We start from the raw sequence: 13,656 nt of genomic DNA on the forward strand, positions 1-13,656 counted from the left end.
TGCATCAAATGCAATCCAAAAGTGGATTAATATAGGCTATAATTTAGATTGCACTTCTGCTAAATATATCTATTTCAATGGAGTGTATCATTACATTTTTAGGGACCCTGAAAAGAATAAATCTGAATCCTTGAGAAGCATAGCTTAATGGCATTGTTGTGATCTGTCATGTAGACAGCTAGATGATTAAAAGAAATCATTTTGAAATAAATATTCCATAAGCACTTGGGTGTGGAGAACCTTGAGCTGATACCTGTAATGCAAACAGTCCTTTGAGGAAATGCTGTCAGTAGGTGGTTTGTGAATGTTATGCATTATTGGTAATATTAATACATTTCAATGATCGTTTATATACCTTGATACCTTGAGTCACCACTTGATGGCGTCCTGAAGCAAAACCACCTGAGAACATCTTCTATAAGCCAAGCATATTAGGGAATTATTTAAATTGATGTGTAATTTATTTCTTCACCTTTACGTTTTTTATCATTAAATCTCTTTTTAACTGTGTAAGAAACACAAAGTGCTGTATCAGATTCACTCCCCATTAGGAATTAGTCATCATGCTGTTCCAAAACACCAATCGTTTTAACTGGAATGTCTTCTAACACAATACACCAGCAAAGACATCTGTTTTCCGTCAATCGGTTTCAAAGTGCATTTGTACCTGCAAGGTCGGTGTCGGTCATGGCTTCAAAACTGAACAATGCTTCCAGAAACGTCAGTAGTGACAAACAAACACAGAATTATACATCCAAAAACAAACCTTTGTTATTATCCTCAATGCTGATTCCTGGGGATTCTAGTGGAAAACATCACATAAGCTGCTGCTGAAGTAATAATCCATCCAAAAATGAATATTTGCTGAAAATGTACTCATTCTCAGGCAATCCTAGATGTAGATTAGTCTGTTTCTTGTTTCTCAGAATAGATTTGGAGAAGTTTAGCATTAAGTCACTTGCTCACCAATGGATCATCTGCAGTGAATGGGTGCCATCAGAATGAGAGTCCCTGTATTGTCCTCTCACACCAAAATCCACCCACATGTTTGTTTAAAATAGTTTCTCGGATATTTTGTTGTTGTTGTAAGTGGTGTTTGATCTGTGCATATTTCTCTCCTGATTCAGACGAGATGACTTTTTCAATTGAAGAAGCAATATTATGAATTACGGACTCATATTTTGGCCAAAAGAAAGAGTTTGAAGTTCAAACCGTTCTAATGATGGACTTGTTTTTACAAAGACGCAACTTTTTGCTTCACAAGATGTTAATTAATGGACTGGAATTTGGTGTGGATTACTTGTAGGTTATTGTGATGTTTCTAATCAGACTCTCATTCTGACGGCACCCATTCACTGCAGAGGATCCTCTGTGAGCAAGTGCTGTAATGTTACATTTCTCCAAATCTGTTTTGATGAACAAACACTCATTTACATCCTGGGTGTCCTGAGGGTGAGTAAAGTTTCAACAAATTAGCATTTTTGGCTGAACTATTCCTTCAAGCTAAATCTACGAGCTCCCTCAAACCAGGCAACTTATATTTGATTACAAAATATAAGAACCTGCCTCGAAACTAATTTTCACTGATGTTTACACAGTAATATACACTAAAAAAAAGCTAGGTAAACTGTTAATTGGTAAACTGTAAACAGCTACATTCAGAATCAATGCATTCTATGAGAACTATTAAGCTCATGATGTTACACATTAAATTATAGCTTGATCTAAATCTAGTCTACAACATGGACACAAAACATACTAAACAGAACTACAAACCAAGCATAAGTAGAAAAGCACCTCAGTCCAATAGATATATAGTAAAAGTAACTGGAAATTTGTATGCAGTAAGATTCTACAGTATATTTGATCTAATTACATAAAAGTCATGTGTTATGCAGAACATTACATCTATTACTGTCCTTTTGTGGCTGTAAAAAAGATGTGAATGACATTCCATGTTATTCACGGGTTGGAGAGCAGACGGTTGGTTTGTTTGGTTGAGTATGAGGTAGTGCTCCAGTTAGATTGTTACTGCTCCTCCTCGTCATCTTCCTCAGCGTCCTCAGATGAGTCCTGTGGTTTTTCCTTTTCCTGTGTGAAACAGAATCAAACATTTGGAGATGAAATGCATGGAAGCAAAGTTCCTCTCTTCCATGCTATATTTGACATTTACAATGCCATTTTAAATCAGTTTAGCAAGATAGTTTGGCTTTTAAATTTGCAGATCAATTCTGTGCAATTTGAAATTAAATATATAATTTAAAGACAGTTCACCAAAAAATACACATCAGCAAATTAGACTGTGATGCTCAAATTCAGCTTTGCACCACAGGAATAAATTACATTTTAATACATATGTTCTTACCACAGGTGATATTTCGAGTCTAAAAGCTCTTCATCAGATAACATAAAAAATATTTTCTACTTTTGGAACAGTGGTGTGCAAACTTTGCTTTTTCTGCTTGAAATTGTTTTTGTGGTTGAGAACCCACATTGAGCTTTTGGCCTGTTAGATGTGCAAACAGAAATCTGTTATTTTAAATAATAATTTTTCACATTACTGTTTTTACTGTATCAAATAAATGCAGCCTTGGTGAGCCGATGAGACATCTTTCTATAACACTTTTATTAATTATTTCAGTTTTGACCAGTAATGTACAATTACTGAGCTTTTACTCTCATGCCATTATGATTTCCCCCCCCCCCACGAATGTTATGCACAGAACTCGATGCTGCAAAAATGCACATCAAATATATTCAACAGGACTCTGTTGCTTTTAATTCATTGGCTAAGCATTCATAAAATAAAATAAAATAAGATAAAATATGTCCAGATTTGTGTTCCACAGAAGAAAGTAAATAATTACAGAATTATAATTATAATTGCACAAACTATTATTTTAATATATGTACCTCTTTCTTCGGTTTCCCCTTAGGTTTGCTGGCAGAAGCCGATGATTTCTATTGAACAGAAAATGAAATTAACAAACAATTATTCAAGTGTCAAAAAAATCTGTCACTCATATGCAATAAGCACTCCCAGGCTAAACCACTGGATAAAACCAGATAAAACTAATGGCACTTTTATTTTTTCAAATCATTTTCACAGGCCAGTGTGGCATTGCATGGCAAGTACACCAGTAGAGGGAGCCTGTTTCTGCACATGACAACAGATGGAGGGGGCATTGAGTTCATTGGGGACTCTTGAGGCGGAGGCTAACAGTACATTGCTCAGGGCTAAGTGGCTAACAGCAGGTCACCTGCATTTGGTCGATGGATGAGCTGTCAACCAAAAACCTGCATAACACTATTCACAATTAATAATGCATATGTCACTGTGTGTTTGCAAACCAGAGACAGCTGTGTTGTACTACTCTGCAATAGTGAGAAAAATAGTATCTATATTTACATGGCTATGTCATAATCACACAAAGAGACTAATTATTCATAGTGTGAGTTAATTAAAAAGAAGAAGGCTTACCCTCTTGGATGGGCCTTTGTTTTTGCTGCCTTTTGGCCGTCCTCTTGGTCTTTTCGCAGTAGGCGACCCACTCAATTCCTGCAAGAAAACATGTTTATTAAGAAGTTGTCTTAATACAACACTGTAATGTTACTAAAACTGGAGATGCATCAACTATATTGTTACGGCATTACTGAAAACAAACACCCCATGCATTATTATATTCTTTTCACTCAGAAAGTAAACTGGTTTAATATTGATCACTAAAAACGCACTATTATATAATACCTTTGGATGTTTCCTTGGTCTTCCTCGTCCCCTTTTCTCAGCTCCATCCTTGTCTTTAAAGGAGACTGTTTGTTTCTCTGAATCACTCATGTTTTTTTGGCTGTTTAAATAGAAATTAAATTCATTAAACAGCCGCTTTTATATCCAAGCAGCTACAATTTGAATTGATAACATTACTGATTATTTATTAATGTGACTTATACAAAGGTTTACACTGAATGCATTCGCTAATTATGCACCTTTACATCTTAAGTCATGTATAAAAAGATCTAGATGCAATGGCTGATTAAGTTTAAAGGAAGGATGTATTGTGATAATTTTCAGGCATACAGTATTGAGGGTCTCTGGGATATTAAAACAATGCACAGTCAGTCTCATAAACTTTAATAATTGCATTCGTGTCTGTAACCTTCTGGGTACTTTGGAAAATAACTGGTGTTGATGCACAGGCGAGGCGCTCAGTAGGTTATGCAACGATAAATCTGTCTGGAATCTATATAGCGCGCGCTGCACTTACAGACGGACGTGCAAATGAGCATTTCAGTTCTCGTGCAACCATTTAAAACAGAACCAAACATTCACTTACATGCACTTACAGGAAAATAATGTTGTGGTGCGCGCTGTTCTGCTCGGTGGCCCCACCTCCAGCACGATCTCTGCTGATTGAATTAGAGCGCAACCGACAGTCTACCAATAAACCACGGTCTAATTCCGAGCTAAATAGACATCTGCGTGTGGAAAAGAGCGAAATTAACTCTGTCGCTTCCGATCGTATCGCGGGAGACGCGGAATAGATGCAATTAAAGCGAGTTCAGGAATAGCCGCCTGTCAGTGGAATAAAAAGCCAATGGAAAAGCGGGATGAACCGCAGGTTGATGGAGGAGAGGCGGATCTCACGCGCCATATGCTGCATATAAAGGCTGTGACAAATTACTGGCGCCAACTATGAAATCAACTTCAAGGAAAATAAGAAAAAAAGAGAAAATAAATAAATAAATCATAATGCTTCTTTAAATATTATATACAAACAGCTGCCCAATGAAGATAGATAGATAGATAGATAGATAGATAGATAGATAGATAGATAGATAGATAGATAGATAGATAGATAGATAGATAGATAGATAGATAGATAGACAGACAGACAGATTGAGAACATCTTCCATGAAAATAAAATAATAATATTAAATTAAAAGTAATAAATTATTTTAACTTTTTAAATAAAAACAAAAAAAGCCGACATTACACAAAATAAATAAGCCGGCATGGTAGTAATATAATATAATATAATATAATATAATATAATATAATATAATATAATATAATATAATATAATATAATATAATATAATATAATATAATATAATATAATATAATATAATATAATATAATATAATATAATATGATTGTGTATAACTGTATATAATTGTATATTATATTACATAAAATAATAATAATACGTGTCTGGACTGGACCACAGACTGTATAAAAACCAGCAGGGCAGGGTTTCATATTTTTTTGAAGCACCCCTGGGCGCCGCCATTGGCTAGCGGACCCCCACCTGCTGTTAGTATTCCATTGACTCCCATTCATTTTAGCGTCACTTTGACAGCGAATAACTTTACATCTGAGGCATTTAAAGAATCCATTTGTCCATTAATTATTTCTAAAGAAACACGAAAATGTATAAAAGTCTCCATTACATTTTATCTTACGTTATGGTCCCGTAGAAGCAGTTTTTGTAAAAAAAAATAGGCTAACGATTGCGTCATAATAGCGACTCTCTGTCGCACAGTAGAGAAATTACCGTATGGACAGGAGGAGAAGCTCGCAAGCAATATTTTTCTGTCTATGAGGCAATCGGGGGGACGTGGAGGCATAAAGTTAAGGGAGATAATCTGAATACTTACCAAAATTGCTTCTGTTCATGCTCGCCTTCTCTGGAAGAATCGGTGGTTGATTCAGATTTATCTTGGCACAGCGATCAGAAGATTTACAGGTTGCTCACGTGACATCTACGTCATCAAGCTCAGTTTGAGTCTGCGCCACTGATCTATAATATAGAACATATTCATATTCATATTCATAGTCATATATATAGATCAGTGGTCTGCGCAGTACGCCCGACCCCCAGGAAGTGCGTGCTTCTAATTGACTTCATTTTTCTCCGTTGAATCCAATGGGGTCGCTGTGTCTATTTCTTTTACTGTCTATGATAAAAACAGGCTCGGACAGGCTGTAGTTTGTTGTAAAAATTACGCTGTATTGTTGTGCGCATGCCCAGTAGCGCCATACGTTCTTCTCCGTGACTGGGCGCGTAAATGTGACGTTGTAAAAACTACGTCATTGTGCTTGAAGGCAGCATATTAGAAGAATTAAAACAATGAGATTTACAAGATCTGTATGTATGTGTTTTCTATGATCTTTTATCTGTATGTCTTCTTGAATGAAACCGAGTCGAACCGATGAACTGAAACGCGTGGTAACCGTGTTTTGTTGTGTGCTGAATGGCTGTGAATGGCTTGTGTGTTGTTTACATTGCAAACAGCTCTAGAACGTACAGCCTTATGAGTGCAAGTCAGTCACATCCGTGCGTTCGTCCTTCAAATATACTGGATTTCAAAGACTTGTAAATGATGGTTAGTTGTGAGAGTAATGCTGGTTAAAGTGACGCTCTTCAGGCATAATCAGAAAGTCTGTTAACTAACTGTAATTACAGTTTTAACCAGTTAACCAGGACTGTTGAGAATGCTGGTGTATCAACAGATGATAATAAAACTATTAGCTATTTTTAACAGGCTTTGCTAAAATGGAAAATTACTTTGTAAAATACGTGTATGATTGTGTTTTACATACATACATACATACACACACACACACACATATATATATATGTGTGTGTATATGTATGTATGTATGTAAAATATATAATTTATGTATATATATAAGTGCTGTCAAACAAGTAATCACAATTAATCACATCCAAAATTAGTTTTTTTTTTACATAATATATGTGTGTACTGTGTATATTTATCATGTGTATATATAAATACACACACATACAGTATATATTTGTAAAATATTTAAATTATATAAATTTATATTCTTATATTTTATATTATATATAAATAAATGTTATATATATATATATATATATATATAATATTATATATACGTGCATGTATTTGTATTTATATATACATAATACATATACACACATATATTATGTAAACAAAAACTTATTTTAGATGCGAATCATACGATTAATTGTTTGACAGTACTAATATACATATATATATATATATATATATATATATTACAGTATTAACATTGTATAATTTATTTGTTTATTTATTCTTGCCCTTAAAAAGATAACTACACAGGTCATGTGGTATGTTGCATTTCCTATAAAGGTTACCCTCCACAGAGGCAGTTTTTACTCTCATCTGGTGCTTGGTGAGTGTTCATTTTGGACCTCGCCTCCAGGTACTACAGACTATAAAAATACCTGACCACAGGTTCTTGCTCAGAGTTCAATGAGCTAGTTCATCCACCGCAGTGCTTTGAAGCCACACCACAAGCCACGCATGCATAGATACATTACCATGGTTTATGGCAGAAGTCAGTAACATGCTTTCTGTTTTCCAGGACTAAACCGACGTGATCTGCTGGCTGCTCCACCTCCTCTACAGTAATGCGTTGTCAATAAAAATGGGAGGCAGCGGATCCAAAACCAAAGGAGTCTGGCCTTTTAGCAACTCAGGAGCTGGAGGAGAAGCTCCCGGTGAGGTCAATGAACAGTGTTTAGCACGTCTACGAGGCTCCAAGAACGCAACACCATTTGTCTTTACAAGGAGAAGGTAAATGTTCAAGTCAAAAAACCTTTAAGAACTGAGAGCTGTTTAGTTTACTGTGGCCAGGTCTTGGTGGTTTGGGTCATGTGGAGTCACTCTCATGTCAAGGACACATCATTTTTTACCTCGAAAACAAGAAGATATGTTTTGTTTATAGAACGACACATTCTTTGCTTAATTCATAATAATATAACTTAATAAAATCTTAACTCAGAACCATTGAGAAAAATGGTATTTACAAAAGCAACAACAGTGCATTTCAGTCAGTTTGTGAGAAAGTATTCTCCAATTTAATAATGCCAGAATCATTCGTTCATTCATACATACATGCATAAATAAATACATATTTCATTTAATTTAGGAAATAAATATTTCGTTTAAAAAATTGAGACCTGTATGTTCATCCAGCTGCTGTTTGTTGTTGCAGCTCCTTGTATTTTGATGAAGATGGAGATCTGGCTCATGAATTTTACGAGGAGACTGTGGTGACCAAGAACGGCAGAAAGAAAGCTAAACTGAAGAGGATTCAGAAGAATCTTATACCTCAGGTGAGAGATACATGCAAATATTTAGTGCATATTGACAGGATCAACTGAAAAAAACATTTGAAATTTAAACAGAATGATTATAATTTATGATGATTAAGACGTTAGATTTGATATGTAAACCCATGATTTGCTTCTTGATTTGGCTAGTCAGTAGCACATGAAATGTATCATTTATTATAAATACTTTGCTCAGCTTTTCAGTAATAGAAAGACACCACATAAAATAAAATGTGTATCTGCTAAAAATAGGCTTGTAGTATAAAAAAACATTGATTACAAGCCTATTTTTATTGTATTATTTATTAATTGGTCTCTTATCTAAACATTTATTTATGTATGTATATTTTTATATTCATTCATTCATTATCTCTCATCTTAACATTTAACTTACCTTCATTCATTCATTATTCAATTGGCTATTTATTACTTGTTTCCTATCTGAACACTTTAAAAAAAATGTGTTTGTTTCTGGTGTCTTATAGAAAAATTTCACTTACCTTAAATCACATAATTTAGTTTTTTTTTTTTTTTTACAGTATTTTTTTATGTCATGTCTACAGGGAATCATTAAGTTGGATCACCCGCGAATCCGCGTCGACTTCCCTGTCATCCTGTGTGAAATATAAACACAGACACTGTGAGAAGTGGCACAATCACCCCAGACTTCCTTCCTCCTTCGGTGTTCTTCTGAGAGGATTCTGTTACGACAGCCAGGGGGTTCTGCCCTTCACATGGCTTTGACCAAAAACATGAATCATATTTTCTGATTTGTATTTTGGTGTATAGACAGCAGACATACAGTGTCTTGTCTTCTGTGATGTACAGTAAGGAATGCATGTGCAATGAGAGCGTGTGAGTATGGAGCAGTGCAGGGATTGTACAGAAATCACTCGTGTTTGTTGATGTCGACCAACTGCAGTGTGTTTTTTTCGTCGTATTGTATATTATAATATTCTGTTGTATCAAAGTCTGACTCTGTTTGTCGGGTTGCAACCCATATCTGCACTTTCTTCTCATTTATTGTACAGTAAATTATGAGTTGATATATTTGAATAAAGCTGTTTAGCAGATTACTCAGTAGTAATTATTTACGTTATAAACATTAATGTTTATAGTAAAATAAAAAGACAGTCACAGTCCATTTTACATCCATAATGTAGAGGTGAAACAAAATGTTCAGTGAGAAAAGATAAAGAAAGCTGAAAAACAAATAGTAATATATTTCAATGCATCTCTATCAGCTGATATTGGATATTTAATTGTGGTTATTTAACACTGTTAGATATTATCTTTAGCAAATTTAAAAATAAATATCTTCTTTTTTTTTCAAACAGTACATAGTGTTGTGACCAGTGCTATTTTAGTATCACTGACATACTATTGCAGTTTTTGATCATATATTTAGATTTTATTTTTATATTTTCTGTTTTAATTTTAGTTAAAGTTTTAGTGCGTTTGCTATGTTTTTGTCATTTGTTTAATGTCTGTATAGTAAACTAATTTACACTAAACAAAGTGAGAAATGTTAAGCTGAAATAAAAAGTTTTTTAACATCTGTTTTATTTTATTATTTTATTTTCAAGTATTGAAAATGTAGTTTTAGTTACAGCCTCGAAAATTTACATTAACATTACGGACATTAATAATAATAATAATAATTTATAGTCATTATTAATTCATTCAATAGTATGGAATTGTCATCTATGCTATTTATCAGTTTTTGTCCCTGAGATTAAACTAGTTATCTTGTCAGAATCTCACTATTGGTGCAAAACAATGTAGTGGTAATTCAAAAGAAAAATATTTTTCCAATAAATTATAGTCAGTTTTTCTCTGGGTCGTGAATTGAAAATGCCGTCCCTCCCTCATTTTTAGTATTTTTTTTTGGCTGTGGGTTCTGTAGATCGCCTGGCATCTGGGTGTGGTAGATGGTGAAATGTCAGAGGTAAAGCTGTTTTCAGTGTTTCCTCACTTCTTTGAACTTCACTGCTGGAAGGCTTTAACTCCTGTACAGTGGCTTGATCTCCATCGACATGAGATGGACGCTTTATCAGAGCCAGCCAGGCCATCAAAGGTAGGTTTTCATTAGAAACAGATGCCTGTCTCGATGAAAATGACTTCACTGGGAATGTTTGTCCCACCCATGTGAATGAAACACAGGAAGCTCCAACAGGATGCCACGTCTGCACACAATCATTGACACTGATAAGAGAGAATAAGCTTGGAGGGTTTATGAGAGAATGTGTGATGAGACATGTGAAGATAAGGAACAGATAACCCAAAATTATAACTCACTAATCGTCAAATCACCCTATTATGCTTCAAATGTATATGACAGGGCCATAAGTAACGACCATAGACAGTCCCACCCCCTAATAATTACAAATAGCTAAATTATTAATCAAATTAAAGTAGGGAGGGCTTACAGTGAACAGACAGATTCCAGAAAGAGAGTAATATACTGAGAGTAATCCAAAGATGCAAACTACTCAATTTTTTTTCTCAAACGGACATTTTGAATAGAAAATATGGTTTCATTTATGTGATTCATGTAACTGAATCGGATGAAACAAGAAATGTATGTGTTCCCTACATATGAGGCATAACTTACCAAAAAGTGCATTTTAAAATATTAGCAAATAGTTCAAAATAATTAGCCTACTTCTCAACTATTTGTACACAATGGTGAAGGAAAGTCTATGTCTAATTCTATTCGGAAAGTAGGTTAATAATAAATAAAAAAATATTTGTGTGCATATATATATATATATATATATATATATATATATATATATATATATATATATATATATATATATAAAGCTATTCCTGTTCGCTTGTTGAATGATCTTACTTAAGGAAAGGCATTTTTCAAAATTCTGATAAAGCTGCGGTTGACCTTTGACTCGAGGGTGTGCTATGGGAGTGACTTACAGGAGTAGAGATGGAGGGATAATACAGGGTAGCCGCTGTCTCTGATCTCTCCTAGTGCTCGAGGATGTGAGTTTGCCATTTTTGGGAGGCGGGTGTGTGTGTGTGTGTCCAGTTCCTCTCATATTGTTAAAGCTTCCTGGTGCTGCCTAGTTGGAAGAAATGGTGATGTAAAACCCCAAGAATGGGAAGAAAAGAAAAAGGCCCGAGGAAGGAAGTGGCCCTCTCTCTTTCATGAACAGGAACACACACATGCACTGACAGAGGCCACACATGAGTCAGCAGAATATGCAGGAACGGCGGAACAGGATCTCTGCAGGTCATTGTCAGAAAGGAACCGCTTGAAAGCCACCCAATGCTACTCTGATTTCATATTTGTCGTGTGCATCCTCAAATGTCAGAAAAGTTTCAATGAATCCATACTATTATTGCACACACAGTTTTATAGACTAAACCTAATACCTGATATGGCTAAATATTTAAATGAATTTAACCTTACATTAATTTTACAGTTATGTGATGGTAGAGAAATTTAAATAAAAAATAATTCATTAAAAAATTAACTCAATGAAACAAAGGGGGTAAAGCCTTTATATTATAATCGAAATATTATATAATATAATATTTTAAATTATATTAATATAAAAACATTTAGAAAAAAAGAATATATATATATATACAGTACAGACCAAAAGTTTGGAAACATTACTATTTTTAATGTTTTTGAAAGAAGTTTCTTCTGCTCATCAAGCCTGCATTTATTTGATCAAAAATACAGAAAAAAATGTAATATTGTGATATATTATTACAATTTAAATTAATTGGTTTTAAATGTATTATACTTTAAATTATCATTTATTTCTGTGATGCAAAGCTGAATTTTTAGGATCATTATCACATGATCCTTTAGAAATCATTCTAATATGATGATTCATTATCAAAGTTGGAAACAGTTCTGCTGCTTATTATTTTTTCAGAATATGTGATACTTTTTTAGGATACTTTGATGAATAAAAAGTAAAAAAAAAACAACAACAAAAATTTTTTTTTTTTTTTTTTAAATATAAATATTTTGTAATAATAATATACACTACTGGTCAGTAATTTGGGGTCAGTAATATTTCTTTCTTTCTTCTTTTTAAATAAAATCAATTCTTTTATTCAGCAAGGATGTGTTAAATTGATAAAAAGTGATAGTAAAGAAAATATATTATTAGAATATATATTATTAGAATTTTTATTTTTATTTTGAATAAATGCAGTTCTTTTTAACCTTTTATTCATCAAATACATTAGACAGCAGAACTGTTTCCAACACTCATAATAAATCAGAATATTAGAATGATTTCTAAATGATCATGTGATAGACTGGATGTTACATGTGACACTGAAGGCTGGAGTAATGATGCTGAAAATTCAGCTTTGCATCACAGGAATAAATTATTTTTTTAAGTATATTCAAATAGAAAACTGTCATTTTAAGTTGTAATAATATTTCACAATATTACTGTTTTTTCTGTATTTTTTATCAAATAAATGCAGCCTTGATGAGTAGAAGAAACTTCTTTCAAAAACATTAAAAATAGTAATGTTTCCAAACTTTTGGTCTGTACTGTAAAGTGAAAGTGAGGTGACATTCAGCCAAGTATGGTGACCCATACTCAGAATTTGTGCTCTGCATTTAACCCATCCGAAATGCACACACACAGAGCAGTGAACACACACACACACACGCCCGCCCGGGGAGCAGTTGGGGGTTCGATGCCTTGCTCAAGGGCACCTAAGTCGTGGTATTGAAGGTGGAGAGAGAACTGTACATGCACTCCCCCCACCCACAATTCCTGCCAGCCCGGGACTCACAACCTTTCGATTGGGAGTCCGACTCTCTAACCATTAGGCCACGACTTCCCACATACCATGGTACCATATAATATATATATATATATATATATATATATATATATATTAGAATCATGTCCAAAGCATTACGTTATTTATTTATAGATTTATCTATTTATTGTTAAGAGTGAGCATGTTCATTAGGACTTTTGTGCCTTTTTTGTTTTTATTACCCCCTCACTTTAAAAAGAAATAAATAAAAAACTTTATTTATTTTACTGTTTTATTATTATTATTATTATTATTATTATTGTATAGTGTTTAATATTTAGGTTTGAATTAAAAAAGTGCATGTATAATGTTAACGTTTATATTTAATAAACGTTCTTTTTTTAGTGTTTTATTACTTATTAGCTAAATATTTGTAGAATATTTAATGGTTAGATTTCAACTAATGTACATGTTAATGTTGATTCAATGAAACTCTCCTTAAAAAAAAAACATTTGTTTTGCAGTTTTTTTTTTTTTTTTTTTGTAGATTTGTTATTATGTACATGATTAAAGTTTTAAAGTTTATTCAAAATTTAGATGTGAATGAAGAGGTGCATGCATAATGTTTTTGGACCCAAATGACCACGTTATAGGCCTGTCATTTGCATAAAGGAAAACACGCCCCCAGTGAGCTGGTAATGAAACTGCACCCCTGCACAGAATCAATGAAACTTATAAAAGCGGCG

At 33.6% G+C, this 13,656-nt stretch overlaps 2 protein-coding genes across 4 annotated transcripts; one reads left to right on the forward strand and one right to left on the reverse strand.

Moving 5' to 3' along the window:
- Nucleotides 1-1,310: 1,310 nt before the first annotated feature.
- Nucleotides 1,311-4,638, reverse strand: hmga1b (high mobility group AT-hook 1b). 2 transcript variants are annotated; one of them, XM_059570129.1, is made up of 5 exons: nucleotides 4,335-4,638; nucleotides 3,749-3,848; nucleotides 3,482-3,559; nucleotides 2,914-2,961; nucleotides 1,311-2,091 (listed from the first exon to the last, which is right to left on the reverse strand). In XM_059570129.1, the coding sequence occupies exons 2-5, from the start codon at nucleotides 3,836-3,838 to the stop codon at nucleotides 2,029-2,031; spliced, it is 279 nt and encodes a 92-aa protein (XP_059426112.1). In that variant the 5' UTR covers nucleotides 3,839-3,848; nucleotides 4,335-4,638; the 3' UTR covers nucleotides 1,311-2,028. The 2 variants fall into 2 exon arrangements, with proteins under 2 accessions (XP_059426112.1, XP_059426113.1); XM_059570130.1 differs by having other exon boundaries at nucleotides 4,345-4,637.
- A 1,448-nt stretch (nucleotides 4,639-6,086) lies between these two features.
- On the forward strand, nucleotides 6,087-9,222 carry LOC132160449 (tumor suppressor candidate 2-like). Of its 2 annotated transcripts, none has more exons than XM_059570131.1 (4): nucleotides 6,087-6,152; nucleotides 7,396-7,607; nucleotides 8,029-8,149; nucleotides 8,710-9,222. In XM_059570131.1, exons 2-4 carry the CDS (start codon nucleotides 7,459-7,461, stop codon nucleotides 8,773-8,775), a joined length of 336 nt encoding a protein of 111 aa, XP_059426114.1. In that variant the 5' UTR covers nucleotides 6,087-6,152; nucleotides 7,396-7,458; the 3' UTR covers nucleotides 8,776-9,222. The 2 variants fall into 2 exon arrangements, with proteins under 2 accessions (XP_059426114.1, XP_059426115.1); XM_059570132.1 differs by having other exon boundaries at nucleotides 6,088-6,148.
- The last annotated feature ends 4,434 nt before the right edge of the window (nucleotides 9,223-13,656 follow it).

This window comes from Carassius carassius, chromosome 17 (assembly GCF_963082965.1).
Source record: "Carassius carassius chromosome 17, fCarCar2.1, whole genome shotgun sequence".
In the NCBI taxonomy this organism is placed as follows: Eukaryota; Metazoa; Chordata; class Actinopteri; order Cypriniformes; family Cyprinidae; genus Carassius; species Carassius carassius.

Excerpts from the sequence above, each read along its gene's own strand:
- hmga1b (XM_059570129.1), bottom strand. The coding sequence starts at position 3,838 with ATGAGTGATTCAGAGAAACAAACAGTCTCCTTTAAAGACAAGGATGGA. Across the intron at positions 3,560-3,748 it reads GACCAAGGAAACATCCAAAG|GAATTGAGTGGGTCGCCTAC; the intron begins GTATTATATAAT and ends GTTTTCTTGCAG. Across the intron at positions 2,092-2,913 it reads AGGGGAAACCGAAGAAAGAG|GAAAAGGAAAAACCACAGGA; the intron begins GTACATATATTA and ends TGTTTCACACAG.
- LOC132160449 (XM_059570131.1), top strand. The coding sequence starts at position 7,459 with ATGGGAGGCAGCGGATCCAAAACCAAAGGAGTCTGGCCTTTTAGCAAC. Across the intron at positions 7,608-8,028 it reads TTTGTCTTTACAAGGAGAAG|CTCCTTGTATTTTGATGAAG; the intron begins GTAAATGTTCAA and ends TTGTTGTTGCAG. Across the intron at positions 8,150-8,709 it reads AGAAGAATCTTATACCTCAG|GGAATCATTAAGTTGGATCA; the intron begins GTGAGAGATACA and ends TCATGTCTACAG.